At 68.6% G+C, this 25,076-nt stretch overlaps 1 protein-coding gene across 1 annotated transcript; it reads right to left on the minus strand.

The window, feature by feature from the left end:
- Positions 1 to 484: 484 nt before the first annotated feature.
- CIC (capicua transcriptional repressor) lies at positions 485 to 24,688 on the minus strand. Its single transcript, XM_074938605.1, has 22 exons — positions 24,559 to 24,688; positions 21,971 to 22,155; positions 19,607 to 21,904; positions 12,290 to 12,439; positions 11,754 to 11,967; positions 11,279 to 11,408; positions 10,239 to 10,421; positions 9,756 to 9,921; positions 9,489 to 9,676; positions 8,963 to 9,182; positions 8,594 to 8,694; positions 7,028 to 8,177; positions 6,685 to 6,872; positions 6,476 to 6,606; positions 6,214 to 6,398; positions 4,617 to 4,856; positions 3,849 to 4,297; positions 3,111 to 3,364; positions 2,708 to 2,862; positions 2,050 to 2,181; positions 1,781 to 1,912; positions 485 to 1,306 (listed from the first exon to the last, which is right to left on the minus strand). Exons 2-22 carry the CDS (start codon positions 22,119 to 22,121, stop codon positions 1,011 to 1,013), a joined length of 7,113 nt encoding a protein of 2,370 aa, XP_074794706.1. The 5' UTR covers positions 22,122 to 22,155; positions 24,559 to 24,688; the 3' UTR covers positions 485 to 1,010.
- Between the last annotated feature and the right edge of the window lie 388 nt (positions 24,689 to 25,076).

A 25,076-nucleotide genomic window follows, 5' to 3' on the forward strand; every position in this document is an offset into this window, starting at 1 on the left:
TGGGAGCAGAGTAGTTGGGGGTGGAGCCCGGCATGGCTGGGGCAGGGCAGGAGGCGGAGCCTGGCACAGTCCCCACCCCCAGCACAGCGGGGGCGGAGCAGGTGAGGGTGGGGCAGGGGCTGACACAAGCCACAAGTGCATCAGGTCTCAAAATATTTAACATTATTAAAAGTCGTCACTTTCCAGGTGTCCATGTCCCCCCCGCAGTCCCCACGGCAACAGGGGCGGGGCCGGGAGCCTGCAATGGGCTGGTCTGGGTGCCACAGTGGGGACGGGGTAGCCACTGGCATCATGGTGGAGCAGACCATCCCAGCAGGGGGGTAGGGGCACACCCTGGTGCCCACGGGGGAGCAGACCATCCTTGTGGAGCGTGATGGGGAGGCGCTGGCATCTGTGGAGGAGCAGACCATCCCGGCTGGGGGGGGGGCGCAGGCGCTGGTGCCCATGGCAGAACAGACCATCCTGGCTTGGGGGGGGGGGGGGGGGGAGACGCTGGCATCTGTGGTGGAGCAGACCATCCCAGTGCAGGGAGGGGGAGCAGGCAGGCGCTGGTGCCGATACCCATGGCAGAGCAGACCATCCTGGCTGGGGGGCGCTGCAGTCCATGGCAGAGCAGACCATCCTGGCTGGGGGGAGGCAGGCGCTGGTGCCTGTGGCGGAGCAGACCATCCTTGCGGGGGGGCGCTGCAGTCCATGGTGGAGCAGACCATCCCAGCTGGGGAGGGGGCAGGGGCAGGGGCTGGTGCCCGTGGCGGAGCAGACCATCCCTGCGGGGGGGTGCTGCAATCCATGGCGGAGCAGACCATCCCAGCTGGGGAGGGGGCAGGCGCTGGTGCCCGTGGCAGAGCAGACCATCCTTGCGGGGGGGCGCTGCAGTCCATGGTGGAGCGGACCATCCCAGGGGAGCAAGGAAACGTCTTTGCCGGGGCCCCCGGTCAGGCCGGGGCGTAGCAGGAAGGTGGGCGAAGCTCCCAGAATGCTTTGCTTCCAGCCGTGCCACTCAAGGCCCTTCATCTGCCACTGCCTGCGGCGCCCCCCGGGGGAGATGTCTGGCTATTGTCCCAGCTGGTGCTGCCACCCGCCTCTGCCCCCGGGTCCGAGTCCTGGGGGGGCGCGGGCTCCGGGGGCTGCCCCTCAGCGGCTCCGCCACCGCCTGGGCCCCCCGGCTCGGGGGTGCTGGGCGCCTGCTCGGTGGGGGTGGCCGCCTGCATGATCTTCTGCCGCACCTCGCGGATCTTCAGCTGCAGGCAGACCTTGGTGGGGAAGATGTCGGAGTAGCGGGCCTGGAACGCGGCCGTGGCCTGGGCTGCGGGAGACGAGACACCGCGTCAGCGACACAGGGCTGGTTCCACGGGGGCCCGGCACCAGGGCGCGGCCCTTCTGGGCGGTGGCTGGTTCCACGGGGGCCCCTCGCCTGGCACCGGGGCGTGGCCCTTCTGGGCGGGGGCTTGTTCCACGGGGACCCCTCGCCCGGCGCCGGGGGGTGGGCAGGGTGGGGCTGCACAGCAGTTTGGCGGAGGACATGATGGAGACGCCTGCATCCCCCTGACGCTGGCCCACAGAATGGCCGGGGTCCTGCCCCACTCCTGGAGTCAACACACCGGGGAGCCCACAACTATCCCTACATTACACATGGAGAGTCCTCCTACCCCATGGTACCCCCTATGGAGCCCCCCACCCCACGGTGCCCCCTACTGACTCCCTCCCCCCGTTCCCTGCCCCATGGCACCCCCTAGGGAACCCCTAGCGCCGCGCTGGCTGCGGCCCCGGCAGCACCGACCTGAGGGGAAGAAGCCGTGGTCCTGGAAGAGCTGCATGACCAGCGCCCGCCTCTGGTCCAGGGTGCGACGCAGCGACGAATACGGGACCTTCTCGTACTCCAGCTCCCCCAGCACGTCCTCCGCCTCCGCGCCTGGGGGGAGGGGCTGTGAGACTGCGCCCCGCCCCTTCCTGCAGGCCCCGCCCCAGGGTGAGCCCCACCCCCTTCCTGCAGGCCCCGCCCCATCCCTCCAGCCCTGCCCCCTCGCCGGCCCTGCCCCCAGCCCTCACCCGTCTTGTCGAAGGTGAAGATGTCGCCCTCGCACTTGGCGCTCTTGGGCGTGTTGGGCTCCGAGCTGCAGCTCGAGCGGCGCCGCATCTTCCGCTTGGGTGAGATGGGGTCCTCGGCGGAGGAGTCCAGGTCTGGGGAGGCCGAAGGGCTAATGAGCCCCCGATCCCCTCCTGCATGGGGCGCCGGTGCCCCTCGCTCCCGCCCGGCAGCCCTGCCCCACAGCCCCCCCCGGTGCCCCTCGCTCCCGCCCCTCAGCCCCGCCCCCGGTGCCCCTCGCTCCCGCCCCCCGGCTCCACCGGTGCCCCTCGCTCCCGCCCCCCAGCTCCACCGGTGCCCCTCGCTCCCGCCCCGCAGCCCCGCCCCCCAGCTCCACCGGTGCCCGTCACTCCCGCCCCTCGCTCCCACCCCACAGCCCCGCCCCCCAGCTCCACCGGTGCCCCTCGCTCCCGCCCCGCAGCCCCGCCCCCCAGCTCCACTGGTGCCCCTCGCTCCCGCCGTGCAGCCCCGCCCCCGGTGCCCCTCGCTCCCGCCCCGCAGCGCCCCTCGCTCCCACCCCGCCCCCCCCGGTGCCCCTCGCTCCCGCCCCGCAGCGCCCCTCGCTCCCACCCCGCCCCCCCCGGTGCCCCTCGCTCCCACCCCGCCGCGCCCCTCGCTCACCAGTGGAGTTCTTGCGCTTCTTGCGGTAGCTGCCCAGGATGGCGCGGGGCGACGTGGCCAGGGACTGCAGCGTGGGCGAGGGCAGAACCTCCTCGGGCTTGAACTCGGGCAGCTCGGCGAAGCGCTCCTCGAAATCCACCTCCGACAGAACCCTGCTGGGGGAGGGGCAGGGGCGCGTCATGCACCGGCTCTCCCGGACACCGGGGTCCCCTCCTCTCCCCCCAGCCTGAGCCCAGGAGTGGGGGTCCCCTGAGATGGGGGCGCCGGGTGTCTGCCCCAGGCCAAGCTCCTAACGAGCCCTGTGATCCCTGACCCCGAGTGACTCCTGACCCCTCAAGGGCCTGTGACCCCTGACCCCAGGTGACCCAGAACCCTACGGACCACTGAACCCCCCGTCACTCACTTGTCCACCGAGTCGAAGGTTTTCTTCAGCGGGGGAGGCCGGACCTTCACCTTCTTGCCGCCCCCCCCCTCCTTGCGCTCTGGGCCCTCGGGTGCACCGGGGGTCGGACCTGCCCCCCGGGACCCCTCCCCAGAGCCAGCAGGGGCGGGGCTGAGCGCAGAGGAGGACGAGGAGCCAGCAGGGGGCGCTGGGACTTCAGGGCGGCTCTCAGGACCCGGGACCCTCCAGTCGGGGGAGACAGGCACCCGGGGGGTCTGCGGAGAAGAGAAGCGTCAGCACCGGGGGCAGGAAAGGCCCCTGAGGCTGGGGGGGGTTCGGGGCAGGGGGGAGGTAGGGGAATGATGGGGGACAGGAGGTGGGTTATTAACCCTAATCCCATCCCAGTGCTCGTAACCCCAGGCGCAATCTCAGGGGAGGTGGCGGGTGAGGTACGATGGGGTGGGGCAGGGGGCTCCTTCACCATCTCAGTGTTCTTGCCCCCCTGGGAGCAGTGGGTGGGGTGGGGTGGGGGTAGGGTAGCAGGCGGGGAGGATGATGGGGGGGGTCACTCACCATTTCAGGGTCCTTGCCCCCCGGGAGCAGTGGGTGGGGTGGGGGTGCGGGTAGAGTGGCGGGCAGGGGGATGATGAAGGGGGGCCACTCACCATCTCGGGCCCCTTGCCCCCTGGGAGCACTGGGTGGGGCGGGGGTAGGGTGGTGGACAGGGGGATGATGGGGGGGGGGGGGGGGGTTACTCACCGTCTCCGGCCCCTTGCCCCCGGGGGCAGCTCCGGGGGCGCTCGCCTGCTCTCGGGGCGTTCGTTCCTCGCTGGCCCCCAGCACGGCCTCCCGCTGGCTCCAGCCCTCACCGCTCTCAGCCTCAGGCACTGGGTGCTGGGGGGGCGCGGGCGAGGGGGGGCGCCCATCCCAGCTGTCCGGCTCCGGAGCTGGGCCGGGTCTGGGGGGCTGGGGCGGAGGGGAGGGGTCAGGCAGCTCCGGAGGCTCCCTTGGGCTCTCCAGCTCCCGGGAGACGCGGGGGGGCCCCCCAGGCTCCGTCTGCTGCCCTCCTGGAGGCCGGGCAGGGCCGGGTGACGGGGCCGACTCGTAGGAGCCCACGGGGATGCTGGCGATGGCGGCCTTCACCTTCTGGGGGGGCTTCGGCGGAGGGCGCGGGGGCCGGACAGGCGCCGGTGGGAAGGCAAGGGGGCCTGTGGGGGGAGAGAGATAGTCATAGAGGGCTGGGTGAGCCACAGGGACCCCCCCACTTACACCCCCCCAGCCCCGTCCCCACCCCAAAGCTCTGCCCCCAGTTCCATACCCCTGAGGGCGGAGCCTAGCCCGCTCCCATCCCATAACTCTGCCCCCACCCCATACCCATAAGAATCTGGCCCAGCTCAGCCCCACCCTCTGTTCTGTAGCCATGTGTTGGGGACCTGCCCAGCCCCACCCCCTGTTCCATAACCCCACCCCCATTCTGTAGCCAGGTGGGTGGGAGTGGGGCCCTGCCCAGCCCCACCCCATTCATACCCATAGGTCCAGGCCCCAGTGTGCCCTGGCTGCCGGCACTGCTCCCCTTGGGCAGGATGGGTGCAGGGGCGGGGCTGGCCACGCTGTAGACGAGACCGTGGGCGGGTGACGGGGCGGGGCCGGCGGTTGGGGGGCCGGGGTAGATGGCCGTAATCACCGGGCCGCTGCAGGAGGGGGGCAGCTGGGGGCTGGGCAGCGGGGAAACCCCCATCTGCCCCGGGGCCAGCAGGGGGCTCTGCCCTGGGGAGAGAGACACCAAGGGTGAGACGGACGGATGGATCCACCCCCCTGCCCCCGTCCCTCACCAGCCCCCCCCACTCCCCTGATCCCTGCCTGGTGCCAGCCTCTCCCCACCCCAATCCAGCACCAGCCACCCCCGCCCCCATCTGGCAACAGCCCCAACCCCGACACAGCCCCCACCCCCGACACAGCCCGCTGCCCCCGTCTATCGGGACTGCCAATTTTCTACTCGCACAAAACTCAACACCCTTGCCCCACCCTTGCCCGCCCCTTCTGCGAGGCTCCGCTCCCACTCACTCCATCCCCCTCCCTCTGTCACTCGCTTAGGGGGTTGGGGTGCGGGGGGGGGGTGAGGGCTCCAGCTGGGGGTGCGGGCTCTGGGTGGGGCTGGGGGATGAGGGGTTTGGAGTGAGCTGGGGGGGCTCCAGGCTGGGACCAAGGGGTTCGGAGGCGGGAGGGGGCTCCAAGCTGAGGCAGGGGCGTTGGGGTGCGGGAGGGGGTACAGATTCTGGGTGCGGGCTCCAGGGTGGGGCTGGGGGGGTTGGGTGCAGGGGAAGGGGGAGGGCTCCGGCTGGGGGTGCGGGCTCCGGGCTGGGACCGAGGGGTTCGGAGGACAGGAGGAGGATCGGGGGGAGGGGGGGGCCTTTCCTCAAGCAGCTCCCGGAAGCAGCGGCAAGTCCCCGCTCCGGCTCCTAGGCACAGGGGAGGCCAGGCAGCTCTGCTGCACACTGCCCCTTCCGCAAGCACCGCCCCCGCAGCTCCCATTGGCCACGGTTCCGGCCAAAGGGAGCTGTGGGAGCAGCGCTCGGGGCTGGGGCAGCCTGCAGAGCCCCCTGGCTGCCCCTACGCGTAGGAGCTGGAGGGGGGGCCTGCCGCTGCTTCCAGGGGCCACGTGGAGCCAGGCCAGGTAGGGACTAGTCTGTCTTAGTCCGGCTGCTGGGCAGAGCTGCCAGGGTCCCTTTTCGACCAGGCGTTATGTTCAGAAACTGGACACCTGACAACCCTACAGCCCCCCCACCCAGACCCAGCCCCCTGCCCCCATCTGGCACTAGCCCCCGGCTCCAGCCCTGACCTAGCCCCCTGCATCCCCAAACTAGCCCTCTGCCTGGCACTTGCCCCCCGCAGGTCACCCAACCCAGTCCCAACTCCCGCCCAGCGCCAGTCCCCGCATGCCCCGACCCAGTCCCAGCCCCCGGCACCGCTACGTCCCCAACCCAGCTATCTGCCCCTCCCTGGTACCGACACACCAGAGCCAGCCCCGCCAAACACGAGGGGAGCAGAAGTCTGGATTGAGTGTATCAACGCCCCCGCATTGCAAACCCACCCCCCCGCATTCACAGCCCCCCTCCCCCCTTACCCGAGAGCAGCGGCTGTACAATAGCCGGCCCGCTGGGCCCGATGGCCGTGAAGCCCAGGGCCATGGGGGCCGGCCCCACAGGGGCCTGCACGTAGGTGGCAGCGGGGGCGGCGCCAGGCTGCGAGGGCGAGGCCGAGGTGCCCAGGGTCAGCTGGTGCCCGCCTGTGGACTGCACATAGGTGATCCTGGGCAGAGAGGGGGGAGCGTTACAGGCAGGCGGGGGGGACACAGAGCCCTGCCCCTCCACGACCCTGGTCCCTACCTGGTGGAGGAGGAGGGCAGCAGCACCTTCTGGGCCTGACCGGAGGGTCCCACGAGGGCCGTGGCTGGGCTCAGGGGGGGCGCCAGGGCGCCACTGTTCGGAGCAGGGGTCAACGAGGTCAGCTGGATGACCTGGGGGGTAGAGCAGCGGGGTTAGAAGGACCCCCAAGCCGCCGCCACCCCCCCCCCCCGGCACAGACACGCACTCACCTTGCTGGCAGGCTGGGCTCCGTTCTGCAGGGGCACCGGGAAGGGCGGCGCCACCTGGGCCATCGGGCCGGCCCCACCCCCGGGCCGTACCGTCACCTGGGGCGCGGCCACGGGTACCAGCACCTTGCCCTGCACCAGGTGGGCAGAGCCTCCAGGGCCTGGGGCCTGCACCGGAGACACTGACTGGGCTGGGGGGGAGACAGGGGCCGCATCAGGATGGGGTGGGGGAGAGGGAGCCAGCCCTCCGCCCCATCCCCAACCCCGTGCCAGGCAGCCCCCCCCACCCCATCCCCCACCCCCGTGCCAGCCAGCCCCCCCGCCCTGGGGCCAGCGCCCCCCTCACCTTTGGGCGCAGTGGAGACGACGGTGACGGCGGTGCTGGCGCTGCCAGGCCCGGGCTGGAGGATGGGCAGGCCGTGGGGCGTGGTGGCGAGCACCTTGCTGCTGGTGGGGGGCAGCGTGAAGTGGATGCTGGCGGCTCCAGCCCCTGCCCCCTTGCCCCCAGCCACCTGCAGCTGCTGGGGTAGGGTGGGCAGGATGTACTGCACCTGGGTGATGCTCCCTGCCTTGCCTGGGGCCCCCGACAGGAGGCCCTGGGGCTGCAGGATGCCCAGGGGCACCGGCCCATTGGGCCCGGACCCCGAGGGGTTCTGGGTAATGAACTGCACCGAGGGCTGCGGTGGCAGCACGGTCACTGGGGCCGGCACGGCCCCCGCACCCCCCGCCTGCCCCACCAGCAGGTTGGTCACCACATTGCCCGGGGCCACCGGGGCCTTGGGCACCGGCCCGAGCAGGGGCCCGGCCACCAGGTGGGGGGAGGGGGCCTGGCTGGCAGGGGGCGGGGGCTTCTTGTCGGCGTAGAGGAGGCCGATGCGCCCCACAGGCACGGCCTCGGGCTTGGCGCCCCCCAGCACGGCCAGGGCTGGCGGGGCTGGCTCCAGGGCTGGGGGGCTGAGCAGGGGCCCGCCCTCGCCCACCCCCCGGGGGAAGGGCTTGCTGGCGATGGGCACCGGGGTGCTGCTCACCGGCTTGACCACGTTGGTGACCACGGTGGAGGCTGGGCGCGCCGGCGCCCCGCCGTAGCCGCTGAGCGAGGGCGCCGGCACCAGCACCGTGCCCGCGGACAGGCGCCCCGGATCGGGCAGCACCAGCGCCTGCAGCGCCCCCCCGGGGGGGGAGATGACCGAGGGCCCGGCGGCGCCTGTCTCCGCCCCCCCGGCGCTGTCAGCCCGCTTCCGGCGGTAGGGGGGAGCCGGCTCAAGGCGCTTGGCTGGCGCGGGGGCGGGGGGCTGGGCCCCCCGCGAGTCCTGGGCCTTGAACGGGCTGGGCGCCAGCGGGAAGGGGCTGTAGGGCTTGGCCAGGGGTGGCTGGTCGGGGCCATGGGGCAGGTCCAGCTCAGGGGGGGCTGGCGGGCGGCAGGGGGCAAAGGCGCCCGAGGAGGGGGGCAGCGGTGGGGAGCGGATCACTGGGGAGAAGAGCTTCCGCCCAAAGCCCTGGGGGCAGAGAGAGACACGGGGGGGAGGTTAGGTACTGCCCCCCATAGCTCCCCCGGCCTCTCATAACTCTCCCACCTCTCCCTGCCCCCCATCAACTCCCACACAGCCCCGTCTCTTCCTGCCCCCCATAGCCCGTCCCTGCCCCCATCAACCCCCGCATAGCTCCCCCTGCCCCTCATAGCTCCCCCACCTCTCCCTGCCCCCATCAGCCCCCCATCAACCCCCAGACAACCCCTCTGCCTCTCCCTGCCCCCCACAGCCCTTCCCTGCCCCCATCAACTCCCAAACAGCCCTCCTGCCTTTCTCTGCCCCCATAGCTCCCTCTGCCCCATATCAGCCCCCCTACCCCCATCAATCCCATATAGCTCCTCCTGCCCTCTAAATAGCCCCCCTGCCCCTTCCCCAGCCCCCACCTTGCCGTCGGGCTCCTCGTCTGAAGAGGTGTCGCTCTCACTGTCCGTCACCCTCTCCTTGCACTTCAGGTCAATGTCGGGCGGGTTGAACCCATCGTCCGCTGGGGGGCAGGAGGGGGCAGAGTCAGTGATGCCCCCGAGGCCGCACCCTCACTGCCCGGAGATCCAACCCCTTCCCTGCAGAACTGTGCCGGGTGGGGGGGGGGGGGGGGACGGACACACGTCTGTGGGGTGTGCGGCCATACAGCGGGGCCATGGGGCGGGGGGGGGGGCTAAGGCAGTTCTGGGGGGCAGTGGGGAGTCCAGGGGCTCTAGGCGAGCTCCGAGGGAGCCGGGAGCTCTGAGGGGGTCGGGGGGGGGGGGCCTCACCAATTACATCATCGTCTCCCTCCTCCTCGCAGATGACCATGCGCTCCTCATCGCTCGTCATGTCCTCGCTGGCCACGCGCTGGGAGCGGGCGGCACGGGTGGCTGGCGGCAGTAGGGGGGGCCGGGGCCCCTCACCTGGAGCTGCGAATGGGGTCCCAGAGGGGCCCGGCCCCCCATACTGCCCCTTCCCGCCGGGGTAGGGTGACGGGCTGGAGCACATCTGCAACAAAGTGGGGAGCAATTGGGGGCTGCGACCCCTGCACCTCCCACGAGCAGGTCCCTTCAACCCAAACCTGAGATCCTCCCCCCCATCAGGGATCCTATTCCCCCCCACCCCCAAGCAGGGCCCCCCAACCCAGACCCAAGACCCTCCCTCCCATCAGGGATCCCATTCCCCTCCCAGTAGGGCCCTCCAACCCAGACACAGACTCCACACAGGGGACCCAATACATCCCCTCACCACCCCTCCAGAACCCAATCCACCATGCGCTCCCAGCCCCCCCCAGACTCCAAGGCCCCCCAGTACCTGTGTGAGCTCCTGCAGCGCCTGGCTGTCCAGCTCCCCGGTGTCCAACCCGTGTACCCCGCTGTGAGAGAAGGCCCGGGGCCGCTGCGCCCCAGTCCCCGCCACGTGGATCAGCCGCTCCCCGGGCACGTGCCCCGTGCCCCCTGCCTTGCCCTCTGGCCCTGCCAGCACCGGGATCTCCGAGGAGGCTATGGGGGCAGAAGAGAGGGGCTGAGCAGGCTGTGGGGGGAGCCCCATGAGGGGGAGAGGGGAGGGGGCGGGTCTCACCTCCGGGCACGGCAGCCGTGCCCGTCTCCGACATGCTGCGCTCCCGCGCCTCCTTGGGGCCCCCCCCAGGCCCTGGTGCCGAGGGCTTGGTGTCTGAGCTCGACTTCTTCCGGTCCTTGTTACACCACTTCCAGTCGGGGTGTGCCTTGAAGTGCGCCTCCTTCACCTGCGCACGGACCACGTTAGGGGGCACCCCGCTGGCCCCCCAGACCTCCCGCTCACCGGATCCCCAAGTCCCTTGCTCCCCCGGCCCGACTCACTGGCCCCCCCCCCCCCGAGTCCTCCTGCCCGACTCGCTGGCCCCCAAGCCCCCCACCAACCACCTGCAGCGCAGCACCCCCTGCTGACCCCAATGCTGAGCTCCCCAACCCCCTCGTGGACGCCCCCTACAACACGGTGCCCCCTGCTGCCCAACTCCCTGCAGTACAGCCCCCCCGCTGCCACCCCCACCCCGCAGCCCAGGCCCCGCCCCGGTGCCCGCACCTGGAAGGCCAGGTCATGGTACTTCTGCTTCTCCTTGGGCCCCAGCGCGTACCACCACTCGCCCAGGATCTTGCTGACGGTGCGGTTGTCCTGGTTCGGGTGCCGCTGGTGCACCAGGGCCCGGTGCCGCTTGCTGAAGATCATGAAGGCGTTCATGGGCCGCCGGATATGGTCCTTCTCCCGCTGCAGGAAAGGGAGGGGTCAGTATGCAAACGACCTATGCACCCACGGCCAATCATATCCCTCCAACAGGAAGGGGGTCTAAGGGAGGGGTCAGTATGCAAAAGAGCAACACACCCACGGCCAATCACATCCCTCCAACAGGGAGACTGGGGGGTCTAGGGGAGGGGTCAGTATGCAAACAAGCAATGCACTCGCAGCCAATCATACCCCGCCCCAAGGGAGGGGGGCCTATCGGGGGTCCTCATGGAGTGTTCCATGTATGAATACAGGGGGGGACGAGTTCTCATGGCACATTCCATGTGGGGGATTAAGGGGGCTGGTTCTTGTGGAGCATTCCATGTGGGGGATGGAGGGAAAGGGGGAGTTACCATGGAGCGTTCCAGATGGGGGATAAAGGGGGGCATGAGGTGTCATGGTGCGTTCCATGTGGAAATTAAAGGGGGGGGGTGTGAATTCTCGTGCCACATGCCATGTAGGGAATAACGCACTTGGCCTTGGGGAAGTGCAAGTCTCTCTGGACTGTTCCATGCACGCAGCATTGCGGGGGGGGGGGCACGCTTGTCTCTGTACCATTCCATACACAGGGATGGGGGGGAGCTGGTCTCTCTGGACTGTTCCATGCACACTGTGGGATGCCCTCTCTGGATCATTCCATGTATGGGGGGTGGAGCGGATTTCACTGGACTATCCCATCCACATGGCAGCATGGGGGAGGGTGTCTCTCTGGCCTGTTCTAGGCACATGGCGGGTGGGGAGATGGTCTCTGTGTGGGGACTGACCGTTCCATGGACACAGTGGGGGGGAGATGGAGTCTCTGGACTGTTCCATGCACACGGCGGGAGGACAGTCTCTCTCACCTTGTTGGGGCTGCGCCCATCCTTCTCGGAGGAGGAGTCTCGCTCCTTGGGCAGGGCGCTCAGCGACTGCGTCCGGCGCTTCCCGGGCTGCAGAGGGAGCTGGATCTCGGGGGACACGATCGACAGGAACCTGTGCAGGGCGGGCATCACTCTTGTAACCCTGCTGCCCCTCGATCCTCCCCCGGCCTGGTCCCTGCCCCAGATCCCCCCACACCCTGCCCCCAACCCTTCCAACACCAGCTGTACTGCCCCTGCCTCCACCCCACAAGCCCCAAGGCCCCAACCCACGTCCCCCTGCCGGCCCTGACCATGTGCCCACAAACAACCCTCCTTACTCCCCCGCCAGCCCCATGTTCCCCCTTCCTCCTCAAAACCCTGCACCAGCCCCATGTCCCCTCATCCCCCTCGTAGCCCCCCCGCCAGCCCCGTCCCCCCATCCCCCTCACACCATGTCCCCCAACCCTCCCCCACTCACGCGTCATCGTGGTCACTCTCTGTCTCGCTGTCCAGTCTTGGGGGCCCTGGGGCCTCGTCCACGAGCTGGGAGGGGCCCTCTGTCCCTCCAGCCGCTGCCGTGGCCTGGGGGGCTGAGGCTGGGCTGTCGGGGCGGGAAGCCTCCCGTTTTCCCAGCTCAGCCCCTGACGCCACCCCCGGGAGGTCATGGGCAACAGCCGCTGATTCTGGAGGCTCTGGTGGGGGCAAAGGTCAAGGGTGACAGCCCATGAGAACACACCAGGCAGAAAGGGGCCATTTTTGTGGGTCACACTGAAATGCAAAGGATGCCCATCCCCTACCACCATCAGCAAAGCAGAGGCCATTTTTGTGGGTCACACCAAAATGCAACAGCACGAGATCCCCCTGCTAGCTGCACTCCTTGCTAGCTGCACGGGCACCATTTTGGTGGGTCACACACAAAAGCCAGCAGTTCCCCTGTGTTGGCAAGGAACTGACTGGGCTCACGGCCCCCTTTGCTCTCCCCAACTGGCCCACATGGGGCTATCCCACCCTCACCTTTGTTCTGATTGGACACTGCGGGGTGATTGACAGGTTGCTGGCCCTCGCTGGGCTGGACGGAAGAGTCCGGCTGGCTGGGAGCCAGGAAGGGCACAAGGGAGTGCCACGGGAACACGGCCACAGAGCGCGGCTCCACGTTGGTCCAGACTGGAAGTGAGAGAGCAGACAAAGGGTTAAACACACAGCCAGGATGCCTGGGTTCTCTCCTGGCTGGGGGGACACTGGGAGCCAGGACTCCTGGGTTCTCTCCCCAGTTCTGGGAGGGGAGTGGGGTCTGGTGGGTTAGAGCAGGAGGGGCTGGGAGCCAGGATGCCTGGGTTCTCTCCCCCGGGGTCACTCTGCCCTCTGTACCGTACCCCCAGTATTGGGGTTCCCTGGCCTTACCCCATGCTCAGATAGCCCCCCATGCCTCCCAGCAATGGGGAAGGACTCTGGAATTTTCCTTTGCACCAGGTTCCCTCCCCACAACCTAGGGGTGAATGCGGGGAGGAGCCCCAGAGGTGCTGGCTGTAGGAGGGGAGAGCAGGCGTGGTGACTCTGCTTTGACCCACAGCAGCTGCCAAACCCAGGGATATACAGGGGGAGGAGAGCCCCCCACCACTGATCTGGGGGCAAGGGGAGCCAGCAGCCCCCCAATGCCCCCCAGAGTAGGGCATCACCCCATGCCACTCCCTGGAGGGGGTAGCTCAGGGCACAGGACAGGGAAAACATGCAGCACTGAGTCACCCCCAGGTCCATCCCACCCCCACATCTCCCAGCCCCAGATGATCCCCTTCGCCCCTTCCTGTGGGGCCTCTCAGGCTGAGCAGCACTTCCTCTTGGGGGGTGGAGGCCAGGGACACAACCACACACACACAGCACCTGCGGCCCTGCCACACCCCAGCTACACAATAAGGCCCTGCCACATACCCCAGCACAATGCAACACACACAATGTCCCACAACATATCACAGCCCTGACACGCACAGATGTCCCAACACAATGCAGCTGGGGCATCCAACACAGACAGAGCTCTGCCACACACTGCAACACTACACAGCAATGCAACGTAACACAACACACACACACCAACCTACAGTGCAACACAACTTGGCAAACACAGATACACCAGGACATCCTGTAACACACCACGGCAACCCAAGCCCTGCCCAACCTGCATCGCACAAAGCGCCACCAGACACCCCTGCGCGCCCCACCAGCGAGAGCCCAGGTTGCTCCCCACACCTGCCTGTTCGGGCCCCGGCCTGACCCCTGCAGGGCACAGCCCCTTCAGGCCCCAGCCGGGCAACTACCCCAGGGCAGCCCCCACATGGCCAGCCTAGATGGGGCAGGTGCCCCATGCGCGACTGCAGAAAGCCAGCCCACCCCGCAGCTGCCTGTGCCACGGCGGGGGGCTGCCCACAGGCAATGGGGCAGCATGCCACAGCCACCCCCCCACGACGCAGCATCCTCGCCCCAGCCACCTGCCATGGCACCAACCCAGCCGCTCACTGCCAGCCCTTGGTGGCGCCGGGGGTCCCCCAACCCCCTCAGCGCCCCCGCTGTCCGTCCCGGGAACACGGCGCGTGCGCGGCTAACTCAATTATTAAAGCCCTTAAGTGGCTGGCGGTGGGGCGCTGCCGGGAAGCCGGCTCTGCCTTCCTGTTCTCCGGCCGGTGACCACATCCCCCGCAGGGGGTGGGGGGGGGGGACAGGATGGAAGAGGATTTCAGCAGGGAGGGGGTGTCGCTGCAGCCCCCCGTCACTCCTCCCCATCCCCCATGATGGCGCCGAACTCCCAGCATGGATGGGTCTGCAGGGCTGACGGGGGCACAGACACGCACCCCCAAAACGCGTCACGGCCCCGAGAGCACGCAGCAGGATCAGTCAGGAAACCTGAGGCACAGAGATGGGAAGGGACTGACCAAGGTCACACAGTGACCCAGGAAGAGAACCCAGGAGTCCTGGCTCCCAGCCCCCCTCCCCCTGACCACTACACCCACTCCCCTCCCAGAGCCAAGACAGAACCCAGGAGTCCTGCACGCTGCACCTGGCGGGCGAGGGGCAGGTCTGCGCTGGGAAGTTAATTCAGGCTCTGGGGACGGCACCAGCTCAGTTGCCCCCAGAGCCCGACTGCCTCAGGGGAGCTCAGGGAGGGGGCAAGGAGAGCCCCAGCATCGATGGACCCTCTGCGCTGGGGGGCGGGGGGGCAAGGGGCCCCAGTGGCCCGTCCAGTCCTCAGCCTTGAGCTGGGGCTGTGACCCAAACATCCACAGAATACCAGGGCTGGAAGGGACCTCAGGAGGCATCTAGTCCAAGCCGCGGCATGAAGCAGGACCGATCCCCAGCTCCCTAAACGGCCTCCTCAAGGATTGAACTCACAACCCTGGGTTTGGCAGGCCCATGCTCAAACCACTGAGCTGCCCCGAACCCCCAGACCAGCGCTGGGCCAAGGCCAGTGCCCCAGAGGGGAGGGGCCCCGCGCCCCACTCCTGTCCTGGCCCAGCAAGACCCCCCAGGCACCCGGATGGGAGCTGGCAACTCCTAGAGGGCAGGGGAGTGGCTCCACACCCCATTCCTGGCCCCCCGCCACTCCCCCCCCATGCGCCCAGACAGGACCTGGGCCCCCCCAGAGGGGAGGGGCCCCGCGCCCCATTCCTGGCCCCCCGCCACTCCCCCCCATGCGCCCAGACAGGACCTGGTCCCCCGCAGAGGGGAGGGGCCCCGCGCCCCACTCCTCCCCCCCGCCCCGGGGCTGCCGGTGGGGCTCGGTCGCGGGCAGCTCTCGGGGTCCCACCGCGCCGGGTTCAAAGGTCACCGGCTGCCCCCCCCCGCGCCACTGACCGAACATGCCGAGCCCCCGCCGCGGCGCGGGGGGGGGCAGCGCTGCCGGGGGTCGCTCCGCGGAGAACATCGCGGGGGGGCGGCGGCGGGGGTCATGCCCCCCCCGCCCCCTCTGCCGGCCGGGGGCGCCTCAGCCCTGCGCGCGCGCGCCCGGGGCCGCCCCCAGGCGGGGGGGGGCGCGCGAGCGAGCGGGCGCGCGCGGAGGGGCGCGGGGCGGGGCGCGCGGAGGGGGCGGGCGCGCGCGCGGGGGGGGTCTCCGCCTGTCGCCGTTGCCCGGCGCCCGCCGCCGCCTGTCGCCGCTTGTCCCGGCCCGGCCCCGCCTGGGAACGAGGGCGGCCCCCCCCGCGCGCGCCCCGCGTCACGCAGGCCCCAGCGCCCCCCCCATTGGCCGCCGCCGCCCCGGGTCATTCACATGCAAATGAGCGGCGCTCACACACGCCGCCCGCCCATTGGCCGCCGCGCCGACGTCACCGCGGGGCGAATCAACGGCTCGGCTCCCGATTGGGCGGGAGCGGCGGCGCCAGCGATTGGCTGCTCCCCCGGCCCCCCCGCCCGCGCTGGGAGGGGGGGCCGCTGCTCAGCCTGGGTCCTGCGGCGCCGCGCCCCTCACCCTGGCCTCAGGGCACGGCAGGACACGGGGGTCACGTGGGCCGGCCGGCCGGGCACGCTCAGTCCTGCAGACGCCTGCCCACTCACGTGCACTTCTTAACACGCCCGCACACGCACGCTCCATACACCCGCTCATGTGCGCTTAACACGCCTGCAGCCGCCCCACACACACTCCTGTGCACCTCTAACACGCTCACTCGTGCGTCATACACACGCTCTTGTGCGCGTCGTACTGCCCCAAACCCCCGCAGCTGACACGCTCGCAGCAGTGTGTGCTCCCTGGCCACGCTCGCCTGCGCTTCAACCACACGCCCACCCAGGCATCCCGCTCAGCTGCCCTCATGGGCACGAAATGCTCACACGTTCTCACCCCGATACCTGCCTTTACACACACACAGGCACAAACACGTGCCCAGAGAGGTGTGCACCAGCATGTCTGCACACACAGCTGTGCCCATTCACTCCCCCACAGAGCTGTGCATATGTACACACGCTCCTCACACCCACGTGCACACACACGGGCATGCTGCTGCCCACATGCGCGCTCTCACACAGCTGGGCATGCTGACACGCTCACACATGGAGTTGGAGACACACGCCCCCCGTGCTCACACACAGACACTGACGTATCTGGCTATGCTGACACACACTCACTCTCTACCACACACTGACACACACAGGCCGACACACACATAGCTGCTCTCTATCTCACACACGCACACTCCCAGGGGCGCTGGCTCCTCGCTGGCTGCCCGCCGGCCGCGCTGGGGGCCCAGCTGCATCCTTGGGATAACCTCCCTCACACACCCAGGGGCGAGGGGGAGGAGCCGGCCCTGCCGGGTGGGCCCCACATCCCGGGGACCTGCTAACCCGGGCCCCGTGCATGCTCCCCACATACACCGGGCCCGGCAGCCTGAGTCAACACGGCCTCTGCTCACACCCCGGGCAGGTCAATGGAGTAGGGGTCGGAGAGAACCCAGCAACCCCACTCCATGCCCCCCGGCCCTGGGCTGAGAGCTCACGGGGGCGGGCACAAACACACATGTGAGAGAGAAACACAAACACACCCAGTGAGAGAGAGATGCACAACACACACGCTGCAAGCAAGAGACACATAAAACTCCTCCCAAACACCCCCCAAAACATGCGCGCACGCGCGCACACACACACACACAGGAGACACCCACGCAGAGAGAGACACGAATGTACAGTAGGAGACATGCACACACACCTACACCCCACAAAAGAGACAAGATACACTGAGAGGGACGCACACATGCCAGTGCACTGTAACACCACACTGCGCACACCTGCAAATGCAGTTTAATACACTCGGACACAAAGAGCAGAGACACAACAAGAGCAAGACAATTACCAACGTGGCAACACTCCCAAAGTATAAGAACACACACATCCTGTACAGAAAAATAACCCACACACCACACAGCCAGCAAGAGACAGCCCACAACACACACAGAACCGCCCACAATGTACAGCGTAACACACACAGCAAGAGAGACGGACTAGAGCGCAGGGCCCATCCCCTCCAGCGGGGGGGGTGGGGGGGGGCAGGGACACACACACACAGAGCAGGACTCAGCCCCTCCAGCAGGGGGCGGCAGGGACACAGTCTTGGGGTCCACTTCCCCCCATGCAGTTCTGGGGGGCACCAACACGGGATGGCCCGTGGGATGTTCCAGTGGCCACCAGGGATGAGTCTCGCAGCCAGGGGGCCCGCTAGGAAGACTGGTGGGGCGGCGACCATGAGAGCACAAAAGGAACTAGGGGGCAGCCTGTTCCCCCTCCCCCACTCTGGGGCAACCCTGCCCCACACAGGAAGGATGGGGTCTCCATGGCAACCCCAGACACACACACACACACCCCCAGGGGTTGCCATGGAGTCCGTGGGGTCTCCAGGGCGACCCAGAGCCCAAGTACCCACCCAGCAATGCCAGCGTGAGGGTGCGAGACGCCCCTCAGGGGAGGCGAGCGTGCAGAAGCAGATGCCAGCGCATGGGGGAGGGACAGAGGGATCGCAAAGGGGTGCAAGAGAGTGTGAGATGGCAGACGAACATGCAACGTGTGTGTGCCACAAAGCCACCACCTGTGAAGCTGCCAGGGCTCAGCTGGGCCAGAAGGACCCAGCGCCACCAGGACCCCATGCGCGTGAGCAGCTGCTCCGGCCCGGCAAGCGTGGCGCTGCGGCTGAGGGCTGGCGTGAGCCTGCGCCCGCCCAGAACCAGATTTCCGGGCGAACCCCCAGCCCCACTGCTATGGGACCCAGGTGTCGATAACATGGCCAGCATCCGTGTGTACAACACACTCGTGTCTGTGGGAAGGGGGAGGCATCTGTATACATACTGTGCACGTTTGACAGCTTGGAGCTGCCTGGTGTGCACAAGTGTGCAGGAGCAGCGGGCAAGGTGTGAGCGCAGTGTTTGTGCCAAGTCTGGGGTGTGTTAGGTGTGCCAGAGCCACGTGTGCACCCCAGGGCTGTGACTAAGGTGGGGGGGGGGTCTGTGAAACATGCAAGTGACATGTGAACCGGCCGTAACACACTTGTGTTCATGAGTGTGATCCGTGTAAGTATGTCATGTGTGCAACTGCTTTTGTGCACATCTATGCCAGCCACACGGGCACTGTGGGAGAGCTTGTGTATGAGCATTATCCACGGGAGGGTGGAGAGGCCAGCTCTGTCATGTCCCCTGCACTCGTGCAACCCCATCGCACGCCCACTTGCACACCCACCCCTCTCACTCCAATATAAATAGAGATGGGGCTTGGAGCACAGGGAGATGGTCGCTCTGGTTACCGGTTGCCAGGAGACGGCAAACTACATCCCCGATACTGCAGGGATGGTGATGGGAGGGGAGCGAGTGAGCTGCCCATTCACACCCACACCCCTGGGGCAGGGAGCTAGGCCCCACCCCCCAGGGATTCCACAGTCAGCTCCACAATGGCTGGTGATGGGGGCCTCTGAGCAGAGGCCCAGCTCAGTGCGACAGCGAGTGTGTGAACCCTGCACTGGGAACCCCAAACCAGTGCAAGAATGAGCGTACGAGAGGGCTAGTGTATGAGCCCAAGGTGCAAACGCTGCCCCAAGAGCCCCAGGCTGTGCAAAACTGAGCACACAAGTGCCACGTGCAAGCCCTGCACCGGAGATCCAGGCCTGGGTAAGAACAAGCGTACAAGAGAAAAAGCCCCATGCAGAATCGCCGAGGAGCCCCACATCCAGCCTAGGCGAGTGTGCATGGCCAGCAACGGACAATGGGGGTGGGCGCCAGCAGGGTTTGGTGACAGCCACAGGGGGAACCGGAGGGAGACTGAGCCCCCAGGGCCAGGCACCGTGAGACACACGCACACACTCAGAAGCATTGACACGCACACAGTGTCCCCTTCAGGGCACTGGCATCTCTTGCACACACACCCAAGGCTGTGCACGCTCAGCATCACACGCAGCCACGTTACTCCCATCCCACCCGCTGACCCCAGTCCCCCTCAGCAGCCAGAGGGCGGGGGGGGTTGCGTTTTAGGCTGAACTAGGCTAGAGATCAATGTCGAGAGCTGAGCTGACAGACTAGTATTCCAACAAAGGCACAACTCCAAACCCGGCATCCCTCGCCCGGCGCTGGGATGTGGCCACCTCTGGGGTAGGGCGGGGGCTGTCTAAACAGGGACCCCTCGCCCGGCACTGGGATGCAGCCCCTCTGGGGTGGGGCGCAGGAGCTGTTCATAGAGGAACCCCTGTCCCAGCAGAAACATGCAGCCACAGGTCCAAGACCACTGTATGCCAGAGGGGAGAGCGCCCCCTCCCGAGCCCCGCCCCACTCCCTGCAGCACCGCACTGAGGCCAGGCCGGAGGGCGCCCCGGAGGTCCCTTACCTGTGCCAGGCCGGCCCATGATGATCTCTTTCTTGGGGGCTGGCGGCCCGGGGTAGTCGTTGGGCACAATGACAGGCAGCAGGGCAGCCGGGGAGGGGTGGAAGGCGACCGGCTGGAAGGGCGAGGAGACGCTGAAGACGGGGGGTGCCTGCTCAGGGGCCGGGACAGCGCTGGCCTGGCTGCAGGGGAGCGCCCGCCCCATATTGATGGGCACCGGCACCTGCAGCTGTTCTTTGGTGCCCACCTTGCCCAGCCGGGGGCTGCCTGCCCGCCCCTCCCGCGGCTTCTCCGTGAACTTGGAAGGCAGGGGCACGTCGGGGTTGCGGACGATGACAGGTGAATCCCGCTGCACGGCCGGCACCCGGCGCACCATGGGGCTGGGGTCGGAGGTCAGCCCGGCGGGTGGGGAGAGCAGCAACAGCGGCGAGGCCTGCTGGGAGCGGGAGGAGAAGGGCCCGGGGCCAGGGGGTGAGACGGCCCGGAAGCCGGCAGGCGTGGAGGGGGTGGGGGTGTGGGAGACCGACTCCACCCCCGAGTCCAGACTGTCGCTCTTCTGGAAGTCGGCGCCCCCACCTGGCCCGCCGTGGGGCGCCTCTGCCTTCCGCTTGCTGGGGCTCATGGGCACGGTGAAGGTCAGGTTTGTCTGGAAGGTGGGCACGATGCCCGAGGAGTGCCGCTCCCGGTGCGGGGCGTGGTGCAGCATCTCAGGGCTCAGCACGCCGCCCCCCGCCCCCTTGGGCGTGCTGGCGCTGACGTGGCGGCTGCGGGCGGCTGCCCGCTGGATGACGGGCGAGGCGTTGATGGGGCTGAAGTTGGCGGGCCGGAAGCCGAAGAGGGGCGAGGGGGACGGCGAGGGGGCGGGCGAGAAGGGCGACTGGGTGGAGACGGGCGAGAAGGACGGGGTGCCCGAGCGCGAGCTGCCCAGCGATACCAGCATGACGGCCGCCTCGCACTCGTCGAACTCGAAGCGGGACAGGTCGGCCGGCGCCACCAGGCGGGGGCGGGAGTCGCCGCGGGCGCTGCTGGCCTCGCTGTCGCGGGACGTCTCATCCCAGTCGAACTCGGCGCTGCCCTCCCGCAGCCCGCTGGCCCGGCCCTCCGACAGGCTCTCCAGCTCCTTGGTGCGCATGGAGAGGTGGCGGGAGCAGTACCCGCGCCGCTGCGACTCCTTCATGCAGCCCTCGCGGGAGCAGAGCCGGCGCCACTGCTTGCCGTTGAACTTCTTGCGGATGCCGTTGGGGGTGCAGACCACGTCCCCCTTCTTGTACTTCTGCTGGGCGGCCGTCAGGGGCGTGCGGGAGCGCCCCGAGCCCGGCGTGCTGCACTTCTCCACCGACACCACGCTGCTGCTGCGGCTGCCGCCCGCCTCGGGGCTCAGCAGCGGGGAGGCCTGCTCCGGCAGGCGGGCGAAGGCCGGGGATTTGGGGGGCGACAGCAGCTGCGGGGGGGCAGCCGAGGGCTTCTCCTCCCCGGCCCCCCGCACTCCAGCGCTGATCTTGGAAACCTCGGCGTCCTCCGGCTGCTTGGGCTCAGGGCCAGGGGGCTCCTCCTCCTCTGGCTTGGGGGGCACGGCGGCAGCTGGGTTCCAGGGTGGGCGCAGCAGCCGCAGGCCGGAGCGTGGCACCCAAACCGTGTCCTTGCGGGGGGCCGGGCTGGGGCCAGCGAAACGCACCTTGTAGGAGGCCGGCTTCAGGCTCACCTCCATCACAGTGCCCTCGTAGTAGGTCGTCTCCTCGGGGGCCACGCAGATGCAGACACGGGCCCCCACTGCCACAGTGCCCGCAGAGGGCGTGGTGTCCAGGACCACGTCCAGGGCCCCCGAGCCCAGCGCCCCCTCGTAGTAGGTGACGGCCCGGTCGCCAGTGAACTGAACTCCCAGGTCCTGGCCGCGCCGGACGTGCTTGACCACGGCCGGCTGGAAGATGCCCTGGCGCCGGGCCAGGACCCGCTGCGAGCGCAGCAGCCGCAGGTCATAGTCGCTGGGGCCGGGAGCCGGGCCCCACAGCTCCCCCCCAGCTCCCTTGGCGTCCTCGTCAGCCGAGTGCTCGCTGGCTGTGTCGGTGCTGGAGGAGGGGCAGCGCCCGGCGCCCTCCTCGCCTGGCACCCCGGAGCCCTCGGACCCGCTCCACTCCTCCCCGGCCGCCGGGTTCTTGCGGGGGGCTCGGGACTTGAAGGTGGCCGTCTTGCGGCTCAGAGGGGGCTCCCCTGGGGGGTCGTCGCACCCCGGCTCCCCCTCGGGTGTCTCGTAGGGATCACTCTGCCGGCCAGGCAGCTCCCGCGAGCCGGGGTCCATCTTCACTGGCATGAGATGGGGGCCTGACAAGGGCGGGGGCTGGGCAGGGCTTTCCTCCCCACCTCCCCCGCCCCCCTCCTCTTCCTCTGCCGGCTTGGGCCCCCCCTCAGCCGTCCTGCGCTTCTGGGTCTTGGCCCGAGTGGACGGGGGAGAGCGGCTGCTGCTGCTGCTGCTGGACGAGGAGGAAGAAGAGGAGCTGGCAGCCTTCCTCGCGGGTTTCATCTTCCAGCCTCCAGGCAGGGTGAACTCACAGGACCTGGGAGGGCAGGGGCGGGGGAGAGACCAGGTCAAGGGGTGAGGTCTGGACAACCCACCCAGGGCTTCCCCCAGCTCTACTGGGGCCCCTGAACCCCGACCCACAGTCCTCCCCCCACATCCCAACTACCACGGGGGAGTTTGTGTGTATAGTCCCGGGGCGGGGGGGCCAGAGGGAGTGCTGGGATCTCATGTCCACCATGGGGGAAAGTGGGTTCCTGCGGGGGGGCAGTAAGCCCCTGTGTGGGAGAGGAACATCCCCTAATACACCCTGTTCTGGGAACGGGGCTAAATTAGCCCCTCACAAACCTGTTTGCCCTGAATCCTGGCCCGGCCCAGCCTACCCCAGGCAGGGAGAGGTTAAGCAAGGTGTGTGTGTGGGGAATCTCTCTGCCCATGTGCAGATCTTAAAGCCCCCCCCCCCCCCCCCGAGTGTGTAAAGGTGTGTGGGACGTCCCAGCTGCTGAGATCCCCCGGGACGATTCCTGGCCCCCAATTTCAGGCAGAGACCCAGGAGTGGCTGGAACGCCACCCCCTCCCCCCTTAAGACGGGCTGAGGGAGGGAGAGCAGCTGGGCCCTGCCTGTATCCTCCGGAGTCCTGGGCCACTTGGCCTAGCAGGGCCCCTCTGGGCATCCCTGGGAGGAAATGGGGCCAGAACCGCCAACCCCGCCAATACCAGGGAACCCCAATCCCAACACCCCCCACAATGCCAGCCCCCACCCCCACAATGCCAGCCCCGTCTGCCTTTTCTGCACCCCCCCCAGCTCATCTTCCCCAGCTCCAGCCTTCCCCCCGCCTCAACACCAACTGCCCAGGCCCCCTAGGACATCCTGACACCCCCACGCCCTGGGCCCCATTTCCCCTAGTCTGTCAGGCCCAGAGGATCCCCCTCACCCCCAGCTCCCCAGACACACACACACACACACACATGCTGGGGTCTCCTGAGTGGCTCACCACTCTCCAACCCATAATAGCAGGGGGTCTCTCTCACCTGGGAAACCCCATCCCATAATAGCAACGCAACCCCCTTGCCCAGGCTGCAAAAAATGGTGCAGCCCTTTCCTGCCACACTACTGAAGATGGTACCGCCCGGGGGGTTCCCCCCATTTTCAGGGGGGGTCGGTACCACCCTGGGGGGCTCCCCCCATTTTCGGGGGAGTTGGTACCACCTGGGGGGCTCCCCCCATTTTCGGGGGGGGGTTGGTACATACCGCCCAGGAGAGGCTCCCCCATTTTTTAGAGGGGGGTTGGTTGGTACCACGCGGGGGGGCTCCCCCCATTCTCAGAGGGGGTTGGTTGGTACCGTCCGGGGGGGTTCCCTCCATTCTCATAGGGGGGTTGGTTGGTACCGTCCGGGGGGGCTCCCCCCATTCTCAGAGCGGGGGGGTTGGTTGGTACCGCCGGGGGGGGCTTCCCCCTATTTTCTGACGGAGGGTTGGTATCGCCCCGAGGACCCCCTTACCTGTTTGCCCCCCCCGTCCGAGGGGGAGCCTGGTACAGCCCTGCCCCCTATCCAGGGGGTTGGTACAGCCCGGTCCCCCCCGCACCACGGGATGGTCCAACCCGAGCCCCTCTCGGCCCCTCCGAGCCCCTTTTACTCCAACAGACAAAATGGTGAATGAATCTGGACCAGCTGGAGCCGCCGGCCAATCAGCGCGCATAAACCCCTGACTGGCAGTCGGGAGGACCAACGGACACGAGGCATACCTGGGCATGGCCCGCCCCCCAAGATTAGCAGTGGCAGTGGCCAATCAGAGGCGAGGAGAGGCGGTTACTATCCCAGGCTCATCATGCCCCTTCCCAGCGAGTGACACTTACAGTAACCAATGAGAGGCCGAGAGCGGGTAGATGAGGCCGGCACAGGAGGTACAGTAGCCAATAGCAGAGAAGGGGCGGGGCGGGGCCAGGCCCAGACTTGTTTACATGGCGCGGAGCGAGGGGGGAAGCGCGAGGCCGCGCGGCGTGTCATGGGAGTTGTAGTCCGCATCCCGGCACGAGCCCCAGCGCCCCCTCTCCGCGGGACGACTACGGGTCCCGGTACGCAGCGCGGCCGCTTCCCGCCCGGAGCGGAACCTGCCGGGAGGCGTAGTCCCCGCCGACGGACTCCCCACACTACATCTCCCAGCAGCCCCCGCGACCGACCCTGCCCCAAGCCAGGCCAGGCGCCGCTCGGTGCGCGCTGGGTGACGTAGTCCCCGCCCTGACCCGCCCCTCGGAAACAACTGGGCGGCCCCCCCGCGCGGAAAGACTACAACTCCCATCACCCCCCGCGGCAGCTCCGCGGGCGCCCCCCCCCCGCAGGGCCTGGGAGCGAAACTCCAAGGGGAGAGGACAGGAGCCCCCTCCGGACGCCCTTCTGGGGAAGGGTCATTTGCATCTCATTAACATATTCATGCGCTCACCCGGCGGTCCCTCCCGGCCCGGTTCCGTAGCGCCTCGTCCGGGCCCCTCGCGCTTCCTCTCGGCAACAGCGGAGCCGCCGCGGCCCGCACCGCGGCCAATCAGCGCCCGGACCGGGAACCCCCCCGCCCCCAGCACACACACGCGCCCCACGTGGGGGCCGGGGGCGGGGCTGGCCCCAGCCAATCCGCGCCCGGGGCGACCAAAGGATGAAGTCATCGCACTGTGCTCCCATTGGCTAGGGGCGGCACAGCCCTCGTCCAATCAGAAGCCGCCTTCGGCAGGCCAGGGAGGAAGGCGGAGCGGAGTGTGTGTGACACGCTGGAGCCTGGGAGCCGCGGCCGCTGGTATCCCCCCGCCGCGCGCCCGCGGTGCATGCACCCCCCCGCCCACCGGGGCGTTCAATGCAACATACGTACCCCGCGCGCACCGGTGCATGCAACGCAGCGCCTTTCCCCAACACCTGTGTGTGCCGTACAGCCGCCCCGCGCACGCTGGTGCGCGCAGTGCAACTCCTGCG

This window comes from Natator depressus, chromosome 24 (assembly GCF_965152275.1).
Source record: "Natator depressus isolate rNatDep1 chromosome 24, rNatDep2.hap1, whole genome shotgun sequence".
Taxonomy (NCBI): Eukaryota; Metazoa; Chordata; order Testudines; family Cheloniidae; genus Natator; species Natator depressus.

Bases quoted from the DNA above. Each gene is read 5' to 3' on its own strand.
- CIC (XM_074938605.1), bottom strand. From the start codon at position 22,121: ATGAAACCCGCGAGGAAGGCTGCCAGCTCCTCTTCTTCCTCCTCGTCC. The intron at 6,399-6,475 runs GTAGGGACCAGG...CTCTCTGCCCAG, and splicing joins CTGCCCTCCTCCTCCACCAG to GATCACCTATGTGCAGTCCA. The intron at 1,307-1,780 runs GTCGGTGCTGCC...CGTCTCCCGCAG, and splicing joins CCACGGCTTCTTCCCCTCAG to CCCAGGCCACGGCCGCGTTC.